This window comes from Watersipora subatra, chromosome 6 (genome assembly GCF_963576615.1).
Source record: "Watersipora subatra chromosome 6, tzWatSuba1.1, whole genome shotgun sequence".
Classification (NCBI taxonomy): domain Eukaryota; kingdom Metazoa; phylum Bryozoa; class Gymnolaemata; order Cheilostomatida; family Watersiporidae; genus Watersipora; species Watersipora subatra.
In genome coordinates, this window is record NC_088713.1 from 50916358 (window position 1) to 50940559 (window position 24202).

Sequence of the window (24202 nt, forward strand, 5' to 3'; positions counted from 1 at the left end):
ATGAAGCGAAAATAGTAAACAGATTTTCGCGAAATTGAATTTCGCGAAAGTGAATTTCGCGAAATTACACATTATATATATTATATAGTCAACTTTCGCGAAATTGGATTTCGCGAAATTACACATTATATATATTATATAGTCAACTTTCGTGAAATTGAATTTCGCGAAAGTGATTTTCGCGAAATTGGATTTCGCGAAATTGGATTTTGCGAAATTGGATTTCGCGAAATTACACATATATATTATATAGTCAACTTTCGCGAAATCGAATTTCGCGAAAGTGAATTTCGCGAAAACTGTTTAGCTGATTTTACAATTTCGTGAACATAAATTACACAAATTTAATGAACCATAACATTGCTTCTACTTACTATATAAGCAACGAGAAAGAATAAGTTTTTCATCTCATTTTATTTATAATAGTTTACAATGTGTGCTCGAGACAAAAACGTGGATAGACTCCTAACTCAGACAAATTGCATCGACACGTGTGTGGAGATATGGGGCTACTGCCCTTGGGGTAGAGAGGTAGATCCTGAAAAACAGAAGGCTTTTCGAAACAAGATCAAGCTTCAAAAGAAAGTAAGTATTACATTATAATATTTTACTAAATTATATTTTTGATTAACCCTTTCACTGCCGTAGACGCATAAATGCGTTTTCGTGGGACGACTGCCGTAGACGCATTAATGCGACTTTCCCAGCCATTGCGTAGTTACCTCATTTTATTATTCGTTGACAGCATAACCCACGGTCTTTCAGACTTTTATGAAATTGACAGTGTTGTCTGAAGATTTGTCTATAAAATTAACCTAAAGTAACGAATCAATTTCAAACTTTTGTTAGAGAACTTCTAATTTTATAACGAACATTTTTTGTGTGAGTTCATTAATTACCGCGCGCGAGTCAGAAAACAGGTAATTAGTAATGTTGATGGCATTATAGCCATTTCAGATTCAGATTTTCGTGATTATACAGATAGTTAAAGCAGCAGCACTGTCTCTGAGAGTAGTGAAAGTAATAATTTTGTGAGAGTAAGAAACACGGAAGATCGTTTTAGCTTCGCATCGATCATAGCATCACACAGCTTTATCATCGCACAAAGTATAGATTCGTTGAATTTTTGCATAGCAATGATGGCTACAATGTTAGCAAATTAAAATATGTAACAAAATTGTTCTGAATAGAGATTGAAATTGGAAAAAATACTGTTTACATATCATGAAGCAATATCGGCAATTTTCGGTAAAATGGCTGGTACTTGGCAAATACCCAAATTTGTACATGCTCGGCAGTGAAAGGGTTAAAGGAAACTTGAGAATATAAACTACATATTAAATATATTTCGAATTATAGGGTTTGCTTAAATGAAACAATTCAATTATACAAAGTAATTTGGAAATTATTGTAGAAATCATTGGTCTTGCAGCGACAAAGAGAAGAATTATTTTGTAACTTCGATGTTACATTGACTTTAAAAGTAAGTATTACATTATATTTATTTCGTCTAATATCGTTGTATAATGATAAAACATGTAACTAAAGATCAAATACATTCAACAAAATTCACTCCAATTGGTATGTAGGAATGTTAAAATGAGTAACAGTCTGTGAAAACAGTAATTAATATTTGTATAACTTCACTTTAAAACAAAAGGTGTTGGAATTGAAATTCAAAGTAAGACCTGACTGTGTTTTAATTTGTCTGCGTATTCTACTCTGACTATAATCATTGCAATTGTAGGATCCTGGGTATCAGCGAACTAAATATAGACCTTTTCGGAGAAGGGTTTATAAATTTGAATCTTCAGTAAGTAGCACATTATATTTATTTCTTTGTTTTAACTGAATATCCTCCTCTGTCTGTGTGTCCTAGTCTGACTATGTGATGTAACATATTTGTTTTTCTTATTGTCTGTATGTCCTACTCTAGTTGATTGCATATCCTATTCTGTCTGCATTACATCTTGCATATCATTCTATGATTCGATGAGTAATGCAATTGAAATTTACAATTTAAGTTGGAGTCCATTGTGAATGTAGAGTCTACTATCTCAACAAGGTTATAGAAAACCATCCTGACTGTAATCATTGCAATTGCAGGCTCCCGTATCTCAACAGGAAGATTCCATTCAGAAAAAGGATGGATCTTCTTCTTCAGTAAGTATTACATTATATTTGTTTTTTAGTTTGAATGAATGATCTAATCTGTCTGTATGTCTTACTTTTACTATATCTCACCAAAAATAATGTATGTTTTGATTGTAGACAGTTCATTCTCTTTCGTCAATGAAAGAAGAAGAAAATTGGGGTTGAATGATATTCAATATTCAATAGTCTTTTTTTATATTATGTTTTACCATTTTTATATACAAAACTTTTATTCAATAATATATCCATTGATAGTAAGTTTAAATTCCTATGATATATCATCAAATAAACTATATAAAATTTAATCATAATAACATTTCCTTAACTAATTACTGTCTTGATATACAGAGTTTATAATCTTTGTTTAATTTCTCTCTGAATTCCTTCAGATTGCACGCTCCGTCAATCGTGAAAAGTTTTAATCCTGATGAAGACTTAGAGTTCATGTAAATCTCACTTCGATCCAATATCATGAGAGTTGGTGTCAACCATTGGAATGATGAGGGAATGTTATACTTTTGAGGTTCGATGATCGAACATAATGCCACACGCTCTCCCTTACGTTCAACGAAGAATTGCAACGCAATCTCACAATTGTCATTTTCTTCAGACTTATTTGCTTGTATTACTTCTAATGAAGCTGGAATATCCAAAACTTTTAGATCAATCCATTTCCATGGTTCTTGCATTTCCTCGGATTTAAAAACTGTTGCAATAGGTGACGTAATTTTCTCATCTCCTTCCATATAATTTTCCTTGGATTCGAATAACCGCTTTACTACCAAACTTTTTCTTGATGATCTTCGTAATGACGTAGTTCTGTTTAATCTAGACTTGGTTGGTCTTCTACACTGTCTTTGTTTCATATTCAATTGGGGAGTTCTTTCAGAAATATTGTCGATATTCATACTATTGGAAGTTGACTCCTCAGAAGCTTCAGTAACAATCAACACTAACTAATAATACTTCATCAATTTATACATTATCTTTAAAAAAGTAGTGGATCCATAACAGTGATGGATAATTTCAGAATTTATGAAGACGATGCCTTCGAGATATGCCCTTTCGTTGAAAGAGAATTATCCGGGTATCATTATATACAAGGGGCTAGTAACATCTCACAATACTCGCGAATACTACGATGTAGTATAAATATATCTTTTAAAGTGAATAATTTTGTAATAAAACTGATCTTTCATTCAACATATTAATTTCTCCAACAAATTTCAATCTTACATACAAAAAAATACAAAAAAAAATTCGAAAAATAAAATTCCTTAAAATTCTTAACCATTCAACAGCTTCAACATTACAAAATCATCAATTCTTCAAAAAATAACTTTGTACATAAACACTTTCTCATATATATTCAATGTTTCAAATATATAACAATCTCCAGAAAATCAACCCCTCGGTGTCCCAGATATTAACCCCCTCACTCATCCGCTAGGTAATCTCTCGCTCTCCTCGATTATCCGCGAGATCCACTCCGGAAAACCATCCAGCCCTCAATGTCCCAGATATTCACCCCCACTATTCCACCGATAATCGGCGACGATTCGCCCGACTAATCCGCGACGATTCCCCCGACTAATCCCGCGATAATCCGCGTTCAATCAGATGACTCATCCCCCGCTAATCCGATGACTCATCCACAGATAATCCGCCGATTACGCCAGGAGCGGATCCGTAACCCCTCGAATTCAACCCCCTACTCTACACCACAATTTCCCCCCAAACCCCAACATCTCATTCAACTCCACACGATTCAATCTACACCCCTAGCCAATTTAATTCACAAACCCCTTTTTCTATCCCCCTGCTGGATCCGTCACTTTTATGTGTAGATCTGCTCTCTATATACTACTGTCAGTGTACTAGAGCAAATAATAATATATTCTGTTGTTAGAATGAAAGTGTTTGCTCAAGTCTATTGTTAGAAAAATTGCCTGTTCTATTCTATTGTTAAAAAGAAATTGGTAATCTATATGTAGATAAATTTCAAAGTCTGGGTGTCGTGTGTATGGTCAGCTATTGCAATTAAAAATCCCCAAAACGCTGAATTTCAACTCGTAACTCTAGAGGCAGTGAACTTAACCATTAGAATGCAGTACCCAAACAACAAATTACAGTTATGACCTTTATTACATCGGTTAGTAGGCTCACCCTTAAAGCGCTTGGGATCAGAACTAGCATAGTTGACAGTAACATGTAACAGAAAGATTATTAATCCGCCTGCAATCTGGCAATAGTTTTAGTGAAAGTAATTTTTCCTTTACTAGATAACTCAGTATAAGTTTTTCAAATTCATCTAGTATTCATCTAGCTCTGTTATATTGTTAAAAATAACTTGTTTGTTTTTTATGTTTAAAAATTGTTTGCCCTATTCTATTGTTAAAAAGAAATCAACCATTTTAACCATCTCGTACTATAAATCTATTAATAGTTTATAATTACTTTTTACTCGCAAGATGAAGTCTGACACCAGTCAAGGCAGCAATTACAGCTAGAAGGAAAACTCCGACTGTGATAACTATAACCATTGCTAATCTTTGGCTGTCATTCATCTCTTCCACTGGTGGAGTTGTGCTCTTCCGGGCTTCATGGTTTTCTACAACATATTTTTGACTCTCTCAGTTTACCACATGCATATGAGAAATCAGCTCAAGCTCAATTATATTGTGCTTTTGAATTTATATGCAGTCATCTTATATGTGTGCAATATTTCTTGTTTAATGGATCATAAGTTGAGACAAGCAGTTATCCTCTCCTGGTCACAATCAAATACGTATATGCTATCAAAACAATTTATTGTCAGCTTTAGACATTTTTCAAAAGTCAACATGATTCCGTATTTCTTATTGATTAATTTTTACCATTTGAAATATTTTTCTCCTTTTGGATATATGTCTTTAAAGCATACTTATTGAGTTCAATGTGTACAAAAAATATATATTACATTTTATATATATATATATACATTACATTATATATATATACTGATATACGTTTGAATATATATTTATACATGTATAAATCTCAAAGTTTGTGTGCTACTCAATGAGTCTGTATTTCAATGGGTCCAGCTATAGCTTTTTAAATATCGAAATAAAAAGCTTGCATCTCGCTGGATATAAACTCACACAGATTTCAACTGCATGTTAGTAATCCAACTGGCTAACCATAAGGTTATGAAGGTTTTTTTTGATTACATAGCTCTTACTAAATACTTTTACTATATACCTCTTACTGTATACTTTGCCCAATTTCACACCCTAAATGATGTATGATTTATACATTGCGTCTACGGATTACGATGCCCCCGTGATAAAACATTTTTTGATCCAACTCTATAAAACACGATGCTTTCTCGTCTTTGCCATACTAAGGACAATTCGTTTTCCCGCCATTAGTATCAACAAAAATTTATGTTGTGATTAATATTCGATGATTTGTGTTCAGTCTGATTATATATGTTATAAAAATTATACATTGCTAGCCATGGCAAATTCAGCATTATCCATTATGGTAAAAAGCGGATTCACAAATAAACAAGTAATAAAATTTTAGTTTAAAGTTTGAAGTTGACTAAAATATGCGTTTAGTAAGCTAAATTCAATTGAGAAAACTTCTCCCCTGTCCATTCTAGATGTAGTACATTGTAATGTTACATTTTCTTGCAGACTGTAACCACAAAATGCACTAAAGTTATTGTAGGTAACTATAGTTACTAAGCCTAACATATTGTTTTGTTACTGCTTTAAAATGATAGGATTTTCTAACTGGTGTTTGCATTATATAATTAATATGGGTTTCTACACCACTCTATGCGATATTTCTGCCTAAAATCACTAAAATCATGTACTTGTTTACCAAATAGTTTTTTGATGTAATCATAGCAAAACAGACTATATACAGCCAGTACTTGCTATTGATTTTACTCAGATTTACTTTTAAACACCTGTACAGTTTTATTTTTCCTAATTTATTTCACCAAAATACTTATTTTATTATTTTATTCTTATTATTATTATTCATTCTTTTTTCTTCTTTACTCATTCAAAAAATTGAAAGTTACAAAAAAGTTTTAAAAAGTTTGAAAACTTCTATTTTTCCTTTTAAATCATTAGAACTGAATAAAAACACTTTTTTCACTATACAAAGTTTAAAAGTTAGAATATTGTATGCGTTAAATGAAAATAAAACTTCTGTCCAAAAACTTGTTGATTACTCGGGCAACACCGGGCATTACAATCCATCGTCCAACAAATATTTCTAGCCGTTGCCTTTAGGAAGTCCCTAAAGTGGAAGGCATGTAACGGCGTATTTGAACTCGAAGCGGCACAATTGCAAATGGTGACTGAAAAAATAAGTAATTGTTATAAAGCTTTTAAAAAATATTTTTAAAAAACAAACAAAAGGTAATATTAATTAATAATAAAAAATACATATTTAGCCTGTAACTTGCAATCGCCATAACGATAGATAAGCTAGTTAGGAACGGTAACAGCACCTTGGATTGGTGGTTTAGCGCGCCTGTTTGTAGGCTTGCAAGTTGAGTGACCCGGGTTCAAATACAATGCAGGGATACATCGCACATTTTGAGATTTTACCTGCTATATCTGGATAAACATGCAACAGACTGAGATTTGTATATATGTCTGTAAATATATTCATCGAAAAAAACTAGTTAAACAGGCTCTTCACTCTACAGCAGGTACCAACCTTTATACTGAGATGCAAGTTGATCTTTCCGAGGTCTATCCATAGGTCCATCACCCTGTCGAGGAAGCCCTAAAACCATATTCGCTAAAACCTCATAAACCATGTTCATCATATTCCATTCTACGCCTTCATTGTATATTTAACCTAGGAGACAAGTTTGTTATTATTTAATTTATTTCATTTGTTATTAGTTAATCACCACACATAAACGCTGCTGTCACTATTCAGTTTAAGTAAAGTGCAACAGCTTGTAATGTGAGCTATTCAGTCGCAATTGTTGCAACAGGCCTTAGTTTCTAACCTTCACACAGGTTGTGTCTATTAAAAGCCCTGAATGTGACAGTGCTTGATTTAAGATGCCACTAACGGCTTACAATAATTCTCTTTCCAAGGTCATGTGAAGGTCATCATGACTCACGAGGTCAGGTTGTGTCAATACTAGAGCTTCATACTGCTTCAAATCTGACCAATTGTCAATACAAAAAAGCAATTGGTTTTGAGACTTGGGAAACTATTTTTATGTTTGAATGTTCTTCTGGAAACCTACCAATGACTAGTATTTTAATGAAAAGTTAAAAAGCATTAAAAAAACGAATGAAATAACGTAATGAAATAAAGTTGATAGGTTCAAAAATATCATGAACATACCTAAAGTTATGTAATACAGAACATCATAACTTGACTATAAATATCACTTCTCAGTGTCTAGTCCAAGGCAAAATGTTAAGTACACCTAAATACTCTTTATCTAAGTCTGGCTACAACTCTTTTAGAACTACTTTCTTCAGATACATTTACATTTATATTTTAATTATATTTTACTCTAATGAATTTCTCCAGTATGTTTTATTCATACTCATCATTACGAATAATATTATTATTACTAATGTTATTAAACATGTTAAGAGTAGTAGTATATTAATAATATTATTAATAGAAAATTGTTATTATTAATAATATTAATAATATTTTTAATAATTGTTTTAATATTATTAACAATAACATTTTTATTAGTATTAATATTAACCATAATATGATTAATAATATGTAATAATGTATTTTATTTCATGTATTTATTTTATATTATTTTATTATATTATTATTTTATTATATTATTTTCTTTATGTATTTTATTTCATTTCATAACTTCAAGAAACAAATAAAATACTAACCGTTATTTTTAGGAGAGAACCAATTGTGGCCAGGTATTTCTCTTGATGGTGGGGGTCCAGTAGCTTGAAAAAAACTCTAAAACGTATAAAGATTTGAATAAATACCGTATATAAATGTATGCAGTTGAATACTGAATAACGTTTACGAAACTTTTGAGGTTTTTTATTTCAGCATAAATTTCATACATAAATATGCAAGTTTCATGCATCTCAAGCAAACATGCACTTTTGAAGCTGTGAGATATCAATGATGTCATTATTTTTTTATTCATTTATACATTCATTAATAAAAATGATATAAACAATCGATACCACAATGTTAATATTAACTGTAATTTTAATAAGAAATAGCATAACCAAGTCTGATAATATCTTTAATGTTAATTCTAACGGTTGCAATTTCGCTTTTTCAGTTTTTCTGTTTCTGCCAAAATATGATTTACAGGTCAGCCACATTGTTGGTATTGTGTTGAGTTTTAGAAATCTTTGTTGATAATTTTTTTGGATGACTAGTAGAAAAACTATAAAATATAAACCAGGTAATTTAAAATGGAACAGTTAAAATAGTTGATCCACTATTTATACTCAGGTCATCTATTATATATACGATATTATAGCTGACTAATATAATCAAGATAATATAACTAAAATAATGATATAATCAAATTGTTAGTATATATAATTTTATCATTATATATAAAATAATAATTATGTATGATATATAATATATATGATATATAATATGGTATATTATATATATTCAATATATACCGTGTATATATTATATTACATATATTATATATAATATATATAAATAACATATATAAAACATATATATATATACATATTTTTTACTATTTATAACAATTTATTACACAAAAAAGTTAAACATATATGATAAATATTACATATAATATATTATACAATTTACATACTATATATAATAAACAATATAATATATTATATATTCATTATATATTCATTATAAATTATAATAATATATTATATAACTAGAAATTCCACTGTCATACAGCCCACGACCAAAGTGATAATGGAAAAAAGAAAGGGGACTGTTGGTTGTTGAAAAAGTAGTTCTCGGCAGGAATTGACAGAGTATAGTGTAAATGAGACTTGTTTGAAATAGAAATGTTCTAGAAATAACTTGAAAAGCTTAGTTTAATCAATGATATACAACCCCCAAGGATAGCCGACGGCGCTCAAATGGGGGGGGGAGGTTTCATGATGGAGCTCTGTTGGGATTAACCCGAACACGGCACCCGAACACGGCACCCGAACAAACAAATATGCTGAATAAAGCACCTTGTAAATTTACAAATATTATGAACTAACATGGTTATTTTACTTATCTGTTGAATTCATTTTGTTGTCAAATAAATATAGTATCTCAATATTGTCAAAGTTATAATCAGTCAGTTCCATTCACAAGCATTCGTGATAATAAAGTATCATACTTGGCTGAATGTATTCGATGTGTAATGTCGTTTGATGTTGTATTCCTTCCATACAGCAATTGTAGCTTGGCAGATTACACTTATAACACCTTTGTTGTGCTCAACAACAAAATATTTGCTACTCAAATCTTTATTGAAAACTCTGCCATTAACATCAACTTTTCTTAGTAGCATAGATGTTTAGTTACAAAAAAATTCACTCGACTGTTCTAATACTATTGCAAAAAACTTTAATGAGTACAATCAGCTGGCACAGAACTGAGTAGAATCGATAAATTTCATTTAACTCTGTGATATAAGTTTAAGAAAATATTTCTAAAATATTTTAATAAAAATTTATTGAATCTTTGGAGGAATAATTTGGCCTGGAAAGTTAAACTTTGTGTTAGGTATTTTACTTCATTCTAGCAGAATGCCCAAATACACCCCAATTTGGAGCTGGTTGTGCCAGTTTAGTCTTCGGCAATACGACCCTCAAAGCAGGTTGTGTACTATCCGATAGCAGGTGCAAGTATCAGGTGCAAGTATCAGGTGCAAGTATCAGGTGCAAGTATCAGGTGCGATGGGTAAAGTTAATATACAGTAGACGCTCCTACACCGAAAACGATCTATTCCAGGAACCTTTACCTTATTGGATTATCTGTAGTGGTAATGAATTGTCAAGGTCATTTACTATAAGTGTAGTTGGTGAGTACAGTGACTATCTGTTAGTTATGTACACCCTGTCAGTACTTACCTGTATCAGCTCATATTCATTTGATTGTTTTGTTTCTTACAGGTTTATGATTTTCTACATTCACTCTATGCAGATGTTAGACCCTTCAACTTTCCTAAACTCCTCTCTCAGGCTCCGGAGTGGAAACGCTTGCCAGGCGCGGACTCACTGCGAGATTGGGAAACCAAAACAGCCATAAGTCGTGCAGAGATGTCTATGTGCTATTTATTGTATATCACATCCGCTATTGTAATTACTGGTTTGTTCTATTTTGTTGTCATCAAGAGAAGACTTCGACTGCGTTCCAGAAAGTGTCCCCCATGAGCTTAGTCTAACCTTGACTATAAGAAACCAATTTACTAACCAAATAGAAAGCTATGTCACCAAAATATTTATATTTTTTCTTGCAAACTTTGTGCTAGCATACATGTCATCTTCTTGTATGTAGAATTTTGTCTACTGGTGCTTTTTTTAGTGAATTAAGTTTTTGCTGATCTGTTATAAGTTTTTACACTAGCTTTGCCAGGAAATATATCTGTACCAATAATCTTAAAATTAGCAATAAATCGCAGTAACCGATTGAGTGGATAATAACAGCTATACTACGAGCACATGAGGAGTTGTTTTAGTACTATGGGCTAGGAATCAATGAATAGGTCCGACTTACTATAGCTGTACTAGGAGTAGTGGTTACTGTAAAGGGAGCCACATTTCCACTATGAATAAAAATGATACAATGTAGAAACAGCAGTACTTTGTGTCAGATGTAAATTTATTAGAAACTTACAGTGTGTCAGTGTGAGGCTGATGCCGCAAGATGTTGCTTGATAAGTCAGAGGCAATATCAAGAAACTGGGTGAGAATTTATTAAAATTAGAGGATGTCAACTGACTGATACCAAAATCAATAAAATTGCAGCTGTTCTAGCAACCACAGCAGGTGTTCTGCAGTTCAATAATACTCGTGTTTACACACACTTCGATCTTTGGAGTTGTTGGCACTATTGGTTATAGAAGACGACTCCAAATACACTTCGAATTCTCAATTTTGTACCTCGTGAACACTGCTTGTGCAGCTCACATATCAACCATAGCTTCCATATAAACTGTTTAGTGATGTTTTAGGCACAGCCTGTAGTACTGAATAACATGAATGCAAGGGTCATGACCTTTCAACCTCTACATGAAATAGATTCTATATTACTGAGCTAGCTTTCCGGTGAAATTGTCAAATATAAACAGCTGACTAACACTCAATAATATATTTCTACATTGTGTTCTCATGTAGTCTATTGGGGTATTTCAACTGGCATAAATATTACCTGCAACCTAAAGGAAGGTTATCATATTTTACGACTAAGAGAAAGCCTCAACTTCCTAGTATTTCATGTGATCCATATAAATATTCAGTAACTCCATATTGGCCCTTAATACGCTGTTCTATGAGCTTTCACCTTGTAGCACAAGATGTTTCAATGTATGTGTACATTAAAACATTTAATGTATATACATGTAAAACACATTTTTAGTTTTAGTATATGAGTAATTCAAAGCACTACACATTTATTAGCTCTACCTTTTATTAGCTACACTATACATTTTATATTTCAACTGACTGAGTAATACAATTATCAATAGAAATACTTGTACACCTTATGAATATTCAAATTCCTTCTATGCTTTTAATATCTCTGTTCTTTTTGTAATCAACTCATGCTTTTTACAGATTTTCTACCAATTTTTCTATATCTTTAGATTTTTTGGTCAACTGCCCACTATTCTCAACAGATCTTTGTAGATCTCTGTGAGTATTTTTAGGTCTCTAAAAGTAATTTTTTTATCCAACACAGTAAATTTTGTAACTACACAGGTCTCTAGTCATGTGAGAGTCTGGTAGTTGTCATCTCTCTGATAAAATTAATACCAAACATTGTGACAGATTTTTAATCACCAACTCAAACAACACACCTCCTGGCATTTAGCTCTAATGTATACAATTTATATCAATGATTAGCTAAACAGAGATCTGCTCAACATGCCGGCTGTTGCTATGAAGTAATGGGAAGAACATATCTTTGTCTCCATCAGTTATGGAAATACAATTATATGGCCACAAGTGCATTTTCTGACTTGAATAGCAAAGCATTCCATATTTTTACTATTCATTTTAAAACAAGAATATGATGACTGCTGCCACGAAGCACTGGGAAGAATATATTTCAGATCAAGGATTTATTTTAATACTTATTCCACCCTACATGATGAATTTATTCGCGGATTCTTCCTTGTCATGTTGTAGCAGGTGCTACGTTGAGTCTGTATAATAAATAGCTCAATTTTTATGGTTCATTTTATGAAGAGAATAATATTACTATTTGAGAACCATTGAAACAGTGAAGTAGTATCAGGAGTCATGGTAAGTTGTCATCATGTTAAAAAAATTTCAGTTCAAATACTTTTCAAAAGTATTGATGACTTACACAAAAATATTAACCAGTAAGGCTCTGAGAGCATGTATTAACATGACTCATAGCTTTTATAACAATATATTCCCTCTCTTTAAGATTTATCTCCTCACACTTATTACTTCTATTGTTAAAGAGTTAATCTTCTTAGTCTGTATAAGTTGTCAGCTTCACAATTACAAATCACTTCTTCAAAATACCTTAGCTACCATTTAATACATTATTGTGATATCAGTAGTGGATCTTTTTAGCTTTCGACATGTCATGTGATAACTGTGGAGACACCTGCACATTTTGTCAAAAAGGTACTATATGTGCTCATATTTGAGTATTAAGTTGACTTTTGAATCAGTGATTGAAATATGTTTTATTGATCAATTCTAAATCAATACAATAGAGAATATTGATACCCATATTTGCATTTTAGACTGCAAAGCTATCACAACTCCAGCAGCATCAACTGATTCTCTGCATCGCAAGTTAGCCATGCATATGGAGCTATTAAATTGAATTCTTTAGCTGGCAGGGCAAACTTTGTAACCAAACAGGTACTTAGTCATGTTGGAGTCTGACTGGCGTCACATCTGTGATAACACTGCTAATTTCAGCGTGTCAAACATTTTATCACATCTTAAAAGACCACTTTCCGACCTTTAAGCTCCTTATGTGTACAATTTATATAAAAACTTATCTTACCAGAGTTCTACAACACCCCAAATGCTGCTTTTTATCATGAAACTCCTGAAACAACTCACATGGTATTTGAGCTCCCACGTATACAAGCCAATTATGTATGTTTACTTTTGTCATGAGACACCCAAGTGATACACTTTAACCTTTATACCCTTAAATATTTATCACTTATTGACATACCCTTTAGTGACAAACTCTGTTTTCAACTCCCACAATAAAGCACTCCAGTTAATTGGGTTGATATTTCAATATGTGAGCTTCAATAAAACATTCCTGGTATGATGACTACGATGTCACTATGATGAGTTTATTCCTGCTATCATAGTGATTCAGCACCATAGTGTCATATAAAACTATCTTATAGACACCCCAAATATCTAAAACATCTTAAATTTATTTAATGTAGTTCTGAAGATATCCATAATTAATGTTACTCCTAGTGTTTGCGGCAACTCTAGTGAAAGGTGAAATGTTCACCAGCTGTGAACTTGTTGGTTTTTCTTGTTGGTCCCAATCTGTTCAAGGAATTATATTCTCTTACTTAACATTTCCTTCTTCATAGAGTCAACTTCCATAGAGTGTGTATGTTAACCTGATGGTTTAATAGATCCAGATTACTTGCTGTAAACGAGAGCTTCCACTACTTTAAGTTTTCCAGTCATTTCAACAGCGTGTTTATTGATATCTATAACCTTCACAAAAAAATCTTATTTATACAGTAATAAATTTGGCAAAATAATACAATTGCTGTAACTTTAGTTTTTTAAGTTATAGCCCTATATTATGTACTGTACTTTATATTGGAAAGTATGACATCAGAATTGTCTCCTCTCAGCAATTGCATCAATTGTTGAACAATTATATGTTGATAGCAGATATGAATAATAAGGCTACCTGTTATAGATCACACATGAATCATAAAGCTATCTGTCATAGATCAGATAAGAATACTAAGACTATCTGTTATAAATCAAACAAATACTAAAGCTACCTACCATAGGTCAGACATAAAAGCTCGGGTTGTTTCATAGATAGGACATGAATACTAAGGCTACTGTCATGCAAGTGCCAAGTATTATTGGTACTTTGCCAACAAACATTATGCTTATTAGCTAAAGCTTTATACAAGCTAATATTATATAGTACTGTAGCTATTAATAATGCTTGTAGCTTTTTACAAAGCTTTTCTATGACCAAACATATAAATACTTGGGTTTTCTGTTATCAAATCAGTTGTCTCTGGAGTGTGCAATAAACCACATTTCTCTAATTTAATACTCTATTTTATTGCTTCTGTGCAGAAACATAACAGAAGCTAAGTGGCGACAAGGATTTCTCTTTTGAAACAGTTACAAAGAGTTTTGTTCAGATTTTATCATTGATAAAATCGATACAAAGAGTTCTAGTTTATTACAAGAGTAACTGTTCAAAATTGCACCACTACAATGGCAGAAGTAGCAGACCTGATCAAGCTAATGCAGAAGCAGCAGGAGGACCAGAGACAGCAGCAAGAGGAATACAGACGTCAGCAAGAAGAGCATAGACAACAGCAGCATGAGGAGTTCAAGCAGCAACAAGAGGAATACAGACGTCAGCAAGATGAAAGAATGGAGGAGAATAAGAAACTGATGGAGCTACTACTACAAAACTTACAACGGAAACAAGAAACAGCTGCAACCGCTGTTCCAGCCTTCCCAGGTTTTGACCCAACAGCAGAGCTACTAACAGATTACATAGACAGATTCAACACCTTCATTGCAGCAAATTCTATTCATCAAGACAATATTGCTGGCACTTTTCTCACCAACCAACAGCCTACACTCTACAAGCAGCTTAGTAATATGGCAGCTCAGCTTTCAACACCCAAGCAGATCAACGACCTCAACATGGATGAAATACTGGAATTTCTCAAAGACCAGTATGACCCTAAGCGCTTCATTGTTAGAGAGCGTTACAAGTATTGGAGTGACATGCAGAGGAAACCTGGAGAAACTATTCAAGAGTTAGCTGCCAGAATTCGTCAGGATGCAACTACATGTGCCTTCATAGACATTACAGATTCATTAGATGAGGCTCTCAGAACAAGATTTATCTGCTCGGTAAACAATGAAGCAGTTCTCAAATCTCTCTTCAAGGTCAAGGACAATGAACTCAACTTCAACAAAGCTATACAGGTAGCACAGGAAACAGAAGAAGCAGCTAAAGTTGCCAAAGAGACAGTTTATGGAAACTCGTCTAAAGTCAACAAGGTTGCTCAACAGAAATCAAGATACAAACCACTCCAGAAAAACAACTCTACACCTGACAAGCAGAAGGAAGGAAAGCTATGCTACAGATGTGACCGAACTAACCATACAGCGGATGACTGCAGATTCAAAGCAGCCACCTGCAACTTTTGTTCTAAACAAGGTCACATAGAAAGAGCATGCAAGAAAAAGAAATCATCTGCAGCAGGAAAACCAGTAAAGATGATAGAATGCACATCAACCAAGATGGTGAAACTTGCTGAAAACATCAAACTGGAGGGAGACAACTTCACACTTGAACTGGACACTGGAGCTTGTGACAACTTCATCTGTAAATCAATATGGGAGAAGCTAGGAAAGCCAAACCTAAAACCTACTACAGTTAACTACAAATCAGCCTCAGGACATATCATAGAGACGCTTGGCAGATGTGAGCTAACTGCCCAATTGGATGCACAGAAAGAAGTCAGACTACCATTTGTGATTAGTGCTGTACAAGATCTCAACCTACTAGGAAGAACTGCTATACAGCAACTAGGCATCTCTATTGATGACAAGCTACAACAGAACCTTGTATCAACAATCACAGAGAACCAGCCAGATGGGAGGTTACAAATCAAGTGTAAGGAGATGTGCAAAGAATTTCCAGAAATATTCAAAGACGAGCTAGGATGTCTCAAGAACTTTGAACTAGAGATAAACTTCAAACCTTCAACAAAGCCAGTCTTCTGCCGACCCAGACCAGTTCTTATTGCCTTGACAGAAGAGCTCAAACAAGCATACAAAGCAGGTGTAGCTAAAGGCATATGGGAACCAACTCAATTCAACCAGTATGGAACACCAATTGTACCTGTACGCAAATCTACAACAGGTCAAGCTGCAGGGAAGATCAGAGTATGTGGAGACTACTCCAAGACTATCAATAATCAGCTAGAAACACATAAGAAACCTATCCAACTACCAGAAGATCTAATCAGAAAACTAGGTGGAGGCTATTGCTACACAAAGATTGATTTAGCAGATGCCTACAATCAAATATTGTTGGCACCAGAAAGTCAACGACGACTAGCACTATCAACACACCGAGGAGTACTACTACAGAAGAGGTTGCCCTTTGGCATAAGCTCAGCACCAGGGTATTTTCAAGAAATCATGGAGCAACTGACACAAGACCTCCCAGGAGTAGCAGTATACCTAGATGATATACTAGTGAGTGGAGCCAATGCAGAGAGCCATCTACAAAACTTACGTCGACTTCTTCAAAGATTAGAAGAAAGAGGGCTCAGATGTAGAAAAGACAAGTGCTGTTTTGCTCAACCGACAGTAGAGTATCTGGGACACAAACTCACTTCAAAGGGAATCACTAAAGGAAAGAAGGCAGATACAGTACAACAGATGCCAGTCCCAACAGACTTAACGCAGCTAAGATCTTTCTTAGGAGCTACACAATTCTACAGCAAGTTCATACCCAATCTGTCACAACTCACAGGACCATTGCATAAACTGACACGCAAAGGAGAGACCTGGAAGTGGGGCACTGAACAAGAAAAGAGCTTCAACAAACTGAAAGATATGCTATCAACTGATAGTGTCTTAGCACACTTCAACCCAGATCTTGACATTGGAATCTCATGTGATGCTTCAGAAACTGGACTGGGAGCTGTACTATTTCATCGTTATCCTGATGGAAGTGAGAGACCAATAGCCAATGTTTCAAAAACACTGACCAGCACACAGAGGAAATATGGACAAATACAAAAAGAAGCTCTCTCAATCATATTTGCTCTAAAGAAGTATCACCAGTACCTGTATGGTCGACGGTTTATCTTGGTAACTGACCACAGACCTCTTCTCACACTTCTAGGACCTACCAAAGGAGTTCCAGCTCTAGCAGCCAACAGACTAGCAAGATGGGCACTGGTACTAAATCAGTATGACTACACCATAGAATACAGATCTACCCAGCATCATCAAAATGCAGATGTCCTCTCAAGACTGCCAGTTGGACCTGATAAAGAGTTTGATGCAAGAGAAGATGAGGATGATGTTGATACAGTATGCACTATTCACACTATTGGACAACAGCTCAACTCTACAGACTACAATGTTCTAGCAAAGGAGACAAAGAAAGACCCAACACTAGCCACAGTAATGCGCTACACAGCAGAAGGATGGCCTGGTAACAAAGAGATGAAGGAGACTCAGCTGTCACTCTTCCACAAGATCTCAGATTCACTTTCTATCACTGAAGGTTGTCTTCTATATGGCAACAGAGTAGTCATTCCTGTCAAGTTACAACAGGAAGTATTAAAGATCCTTCACCTTGGACACTTTGGAATGGAAAGAATGAAGAAGCTAGCTCGAACTGCTGTCTATTGGCCTCGCATTGACTCTGATATAGAGGAGACAAGCCGACAGTGCACTGCCTGTGCGGAACACCAGAAGCTTCCACAGAAGTATCCTATACATCCCTGGATGCTACCTGAGAAGCCATGGAATCGTCTTCACTTAGATCATGCAGTGAACTTCATGGGCAGCCAATGGCTAGTGATGATAGATGCCTACTCAAAGTATCCATGCATACACAGGACTTCATCTACTTCTACCAGAGCTACCACAGACATCTTAGAGGAGATATTCGCACACTTTGGATACCCTCACGCCATAGTCACTGACAATGCTACCAGCTTCACCTCAGGAGAGTTTCAGCAGTGGTGTCAAGAGAGAAGCATTGTTCACCTCACTGGAGCACCCTACCATCCAGCTACAAATGGCGCAGCTGAAAGACTAGTACAATCCTTCAAACAAGCCATGAAGAAATCGTCACTCCCACCTAAATCTGCACTACAACAGTTCCTGATGCACTATAGAAGGACACCACTTCCTACAGGATACTCTCCCAGTCAGCTGCTGAATGGAAGACAGATGAGATGCAAGATTGACACCCTATTGCCATCACCTGCACACATAGCACAGTTTCATCAATCCAGAGAAGTCAACCGATCTGCAGAAAAGACAGTTAGCAAGATACACAGCTACAATCTTGGAGCACCATGCTATGCCTTGTATCATGGACCTAGACGCAACAGACAACCTAGATGGGTTCCAGCCATTGTTACTAAAATATATGGAACTCGTAGTCTCAATGTCAAAGTGGTACCAAAGGGACCTACTTGGAGAAGACATGTTGAACAACTCAGACCAAGATACTCAACAGAAGAAGATCAAGACCCTGGAGATAAACCTGATATAACAGAGGAGACAAAACTGCAACTACCAGCCCCTACAACTGTAACAGAGCAACCTCCGTCTAGAAGAAGACCACGCAACCCTCGTCTACCTGATGGAGATGAGTATAGCAGAGACAAACCCCGAAGGTCTAAGAGAACCAGAAAAAACCTTTAGCTTAGTGAGGAGGTGTCATGCAAGTGCCAAGTATTATTGGTACTTTGCCAACAAACATTATGCTTATTAGCTAAAGCTTTATACAAGCTAATATTATATAGTACTGTAGCTATTAATAATGCTTGTAGCTTTTTACAAAGCTTTTCTATGACCAAACATATAAATACTTGGGTTTTCTGTTGTCAAATCAGTTGTCTCTGGAGTGTGCAATAAACCACATTTCTCTAATTTAATACTCTATTTGATTGCTTCTGTGCAGAAACATAACAGCTACCTGTCATGGATACTAAAGCTACATGTCATCAGCCTTAGTATTGGCCCTACAGTATCACATCTCCTGGCCCCAGGAGACAAGTGCGCTATTTGTTGGTGCTTTTTGGACTGTCTCTCTTATTTCAAAAAGGTTCTTTTTGAAGTACGTTTACATCAAAGCCAAACACGTGGCTTGATAAGAGATCATTTGGTGCAACTTGTTTCTTCAATAATGCCCACAATCTTTGGAGATGAATTTTACTGCAACTTATAACATTATACAATCATTGCTGTTCCTGTTAGCCACTTTCTTATCAATGCTAAGGAACTGTTCATATTTAATATTAGAAAGGTGGCCAGCTGCAGCAGTAAGATCAGCTCTAAAGCATTGAAGGGTCCATATTGAGTAGGGAATAGCATCTGTTAATCCAGTCTACAAGAGTTGGAGTTTTGCCAAGCTATGCAGGTGGCATTATATAGCATGAGTGCAGTTCAATGATGAACATGTGTGTTCATAAAAATCACTGCTAGATGAGTAGAGAGGAGAAAATGTATCAAGTATAAATATGAAATTGTATTTAATTATAAATCTTAAACAAGAACTACAAGTGATTTCAATTAAACAAAGAGAAAGGTATCAGCCCAGAGGCACATGAAGCTGGTCTCCTGTCTCGTCCGTATTAGTAGTAGTACACAGATAAATATCTAGTCTGTTAAGTCTATCCATCATGGCAGCCATATCTAAATAAACAGATATATATCAGTGTCTATTATAAGCAATAATAGAATTACTCTCTATCTATGAGAATTAAACCATCTCACAGTCACCTTGTGTAAACCATCCTTCAGACTAAGAGTAGGTTTATAAGGGATGGTTTTGATATGTACTAACTGTAGTCTAGTCTGCTGAGCCCAGCAATTCAACTTAGCCTGTGATTCACCTGTTCATAGCAACCAATTTTGAGTGATTTGCTCCCTTTGATCATTAACCAATAGAGTTAATTACTGAACAGCCAATAGCAATGATGAAACAATACTCATCATATCCATTCCTTATAAGTTAATAACTAGCAAGACAAAGCACACAAAGGTAAATGAATACGCGTGGCTACTAATGAACCGTACTGATGAACCGTATATTTGTAGACATCAAAATTCGAACACGAGTGGAACTGTGAGTAAAAACTTTACCTGCTGTCATCTGATTGTTTGCTTCTTGAAGGGCTACAATCTGCTGCTGAGACTGGACTAACTCATCTCCCTGATTAATCAGTTCTAAAACAATAAAATCATGGCTCATGTACTGCTACTATGAGACTCTACTGTTACACAACTGATACTTACAGTTAATGCTTGTGGTTGTACATTAAAAATCTTCAGGTGTTAACTACCACATTTACACAGCAAAAGCCTAAACCAAATTTACCTGCCATCTTACACATGAAGGTAAATGAATACGTGTTGTAACTGATGAACAGTAAATATGTATATAAATATAAGTAAATATGTAAACTGTATGTGAATGTCAAAATTCAAACACCAGTTGAACTGTGAGTAAAAATTTCACCTGTCATCATCTGATTGTTTGTTTCTTGAAGATCTAAAATCTGCTGCTGAGACTCTACTAACTCCTCTCTCTGATTGGTCAATGCTAAAACAATAATACAATCAAGGCTCATGTACATATACTGTTACATCTTACAATTAGAAGCAATAAGCAAATGTAACACGACAATTAAACAGCTTTATTACCAACTGAATCAGAGTTAACACTAGCCAACTCAACACTGAACAAGGTCAGCTGATCAGCTGGTAAGAAAGACAAAAGATAGGTAGATGACTCATCCTAATGCTAAAATAACAATATAATAACAATAATAATTTAACAATCATGGTTCATGTATTGATAAGGTTTAAAAACATCAATATTTTATTAACAACTATAGAATCATGGTTCATGTACTGTTACTACATGAGAAGGAGATATAGAGAAACACAAGAGTATAGACTCAGAACTGGTGCACAGAGTTTATGGGGAGGAGTAAATTAGTTTTGGTATAAATTTAAGAATTAACACATTTTTGAAAACTAGAAAGAAATAAAGTTTTGTAAAAAAGAATATTTTCATTGACTCAGGTACTGTTGTTCCAGTAACAGCTTAAGAACTGTAAATCATACCTTTAGACTTTAGTTTGTCAGCTTCCTGGAGAGTAGCAAGTTTTTGGTAAGTGGCTGCATGGGCTACAACAAAGTGAAGATAAATACTTCATTATAATAAAATGAACAACAGACAAACCATCTTATGAATAGGAACCCTTCCCCTTATTTATTATAGCCTCAGGTATATGTGGAAGGAGGTAACTGGTGCTGCGGGTGTAATATTAATACTATTAGTTAAAACTATTTGAGCAAATGTTAAAATGTAGCCTGAGAAACTAGTGCTAAGAGTTTATATTAGGAGTTATTGCAATGAGAATCAACTAGTATGGTTGATAGGAACAAATATTATATAAGTTTCTACTGCATTCCTACCTAATTCCTAATGCTTAAAACATTCCTAGTGCATGTTGCACTTATCTTCTCTAAGGCTACAACCAGGCGTTTGGCTTCAGTAAATTGTAATACACTAAGAGCTTGCAATAAAACTGAAAAAACCTTTGATTCCAAACTTATACAGCCGCACACTAGTCTCATGCCCTATACCTACAATTCTAGTAAATAGCTCATGTTTCGATTTATGCCAACTCTATAACTATACCATATTTTATGCCTACTCAAACATTGTGATTCCATCTTTAGCAAAAGCAAGAGCTGCTCTATAGGAAAAACCTTTACTATAATAAGAGCCGTGTCTGTCTGTTAAATTACTACTACTATAATTCTAGTAAATAGCTCATGTTTCTATTCAAAACTGTAGTGAGTAATAAGAATATACATGAATCAGGAGAGTTCAGCTAAGTGCTGACTAATAGCTGTCACAATGTGTTGAGCAGCTAACATCACTTTAATCCTATCAGTTTTGAATAAGGAATTAAAATACTCAGACTACAGACGGTTCCCTACTTACGAACATTCGAGTTACGAACAACCCGTACATACGAACAGGTCTGCGCGGATGTCCGCCGCTAATACCGACGGTATTACCGACGTATTAGCGACGGGAATAGGCACTACTCAGAAGCCCAATCCAGCATCCACCTTTCTCTGCCCAGTTCGTTGCAGCGCATAAGTGCGTGAATGTATCTCCAGTGTGTAAAGAACTTTTTTATTTTTACTGTACGTATTGTAAAGGAATTTGCCGGCCTTTACTTTATTGGTTACCCTACTAATATAGCACTGAAGCAACTTACGAACAAATTCACCTTACGAACAATCGTTCGGAACGTAACTCATTCGTAGGTTGGGAACCGTCTGTATAAATATCCAAGATAGAGTAGAGATGATGAATGATTAGCAAGGGCTGAGTGTTGGCTGAAGAGAAGAGGCTAAACTGACAGCATTTAATACAGAGACAGAGCTGAACTGCTTCTACAGCCCACTGCAGTCTCTATGCAAGGAAAATGTAGATGGAATTCTCCAGGATATGTTCACAAAGAAATGCTGGGGACAATCAGAGAGTTATACAATAGAGTAGTACAAGTGAGTAGCTGGTATCACACTGTATAATAATCCTACCTGCTAATACTGGCTGCTTCCAGCTCTTAAGCAGCTCTACTGTCTCTTTCCTTCCCTCAGACTCTGCTTCCTTCAGAGGAGTTCTACTGTCTCGGTTCTTTATACGGAGGAGTGCAGAGACTTTATCAGGAGGGATTGAGGTCAGCATTGACTGTAGAGCTGCTGTGCGTCCCATGTAGGCTGCCCAGTGCAGTGCTGTGTCTAGGTAGTTATCCTGTATGTTGAGCAGGGAAACTCGTTGCTCTGCTGACAGGCTGATCAGTATAGACTCTACTATCTCTGTATATCCCTCTCCTTGCAGCCCCTGTTAGAGCTGTGTTACCCCCTACATCCTTCCCAGCTATCAGCTCATACTTCTTACCAGATGATATAGTATGAAGTATAAGCTCTACTAACTCTCTATCTCCCTCCAATACAGCCCAGTACAGAGCTGTATCTCCACCCTCAACCTTCTCAAACAGCAACTCATCTGCTATTCCTCTCAATGGAGTGAGTAACAGATGAGCTACTTTATGGTGGTCTCTATAGAGAGCCAATAGCAGAGCTGTATACGACTTACTATCTCTGATAGTTGTTATAAGCTGAAGTAGCTGATCAGGAGGGGTGGTTGTTAGAGCAGCCCTAAGAGAGGTAATGTCAGGAGCTCCACTAGCTCTAATATATTCCCTAATCCATTGCTCCATTGTATCCTGTAAAATACTCCACACAGTAAAATATGATAGAGAAAAATGAAGACAAAATGTGACTCAGCTGCTGACTCTGGGTCAGCTGATGATTTATAATGCTGCCAACCATAACATAGTTGCTGCAGGTGAACCCTGGATATTCACAGAGTATAAAGAGGAGACTAGGAATGTGATACTCAGAGCTGGGAAATCAAGCATCAACACTCCTGCTATTTGCTCTCTCATGTGTTACACTAATGGAAATAAACTCAGTAAAATCTTAACAATGACAAAGCAGGAGACAGCAATAAGATTCATAGTCTCCTACTTTAAACACTAATTTCCTATAAAACTGGCGACTAAATACAATCAGTGACCTGCAGCTGATTCTGACCAGAATAAAAACAAGAGAAGCAGCTAAAAACTGCAGTTTCAGAGCTTCTCATTCTATTCGTAAGAGGAATATGTTATATTTACAGTAGGAAATGTTTGCAGGTACAAAAATGACTGAGGAATGAAACCAGAGACTCCTGACCTTAACTTAACCTCACTAGATGATAGACT

General features: G+C 35.1%; 1 protein-coding gene and 1 long non-coding RNA gene across 2 annotated transcripts in view; one reads left to right on the forward strand and one right to left on the reverse strand.

Annotated features, from left to right (window-relative positions):
* LOC137398343 (CAP-Gly domain-containing linker protein 1-like) overlaps window positions 1-23148 on the reverse strand; it is a 533051-nt gene extending 509903 nt beyond the window's left edge. The window contains exons 1-4 of the mRNA XM_068084450.1: window positions 22974-23148; window positions 21477-21539; window positions 20866-20949; window positions 20490-20573 (exon numbers count right to left, since the gene is read on the reverse strand). Coding sequence (XP_067940551.1) covers window positions 20490-20573; window positions 20866-20949; window positions 21477-21539; window positions 22974-23148 — 406 coding nt within the window. The remainder of the gene's footprint in view (window positions 1-20489; window positions 20574-20865; window positions 20950-21476; window positions 21540-22973) is intronic.
* Window positions 1428-2234, forward strand: LOC137398953 (uncharacterized). The gene is made up of 3 exons (XR_010979078.1): window positions 1428-1483; window positions 1748-1813; window positions 2107-2234. It is a non-coding gene; the product is annotated as an uncharacterized lncRNA (long non-coding RNA).
* Window positions 23149-24202: the final 1054 nt, after the last annotated feature.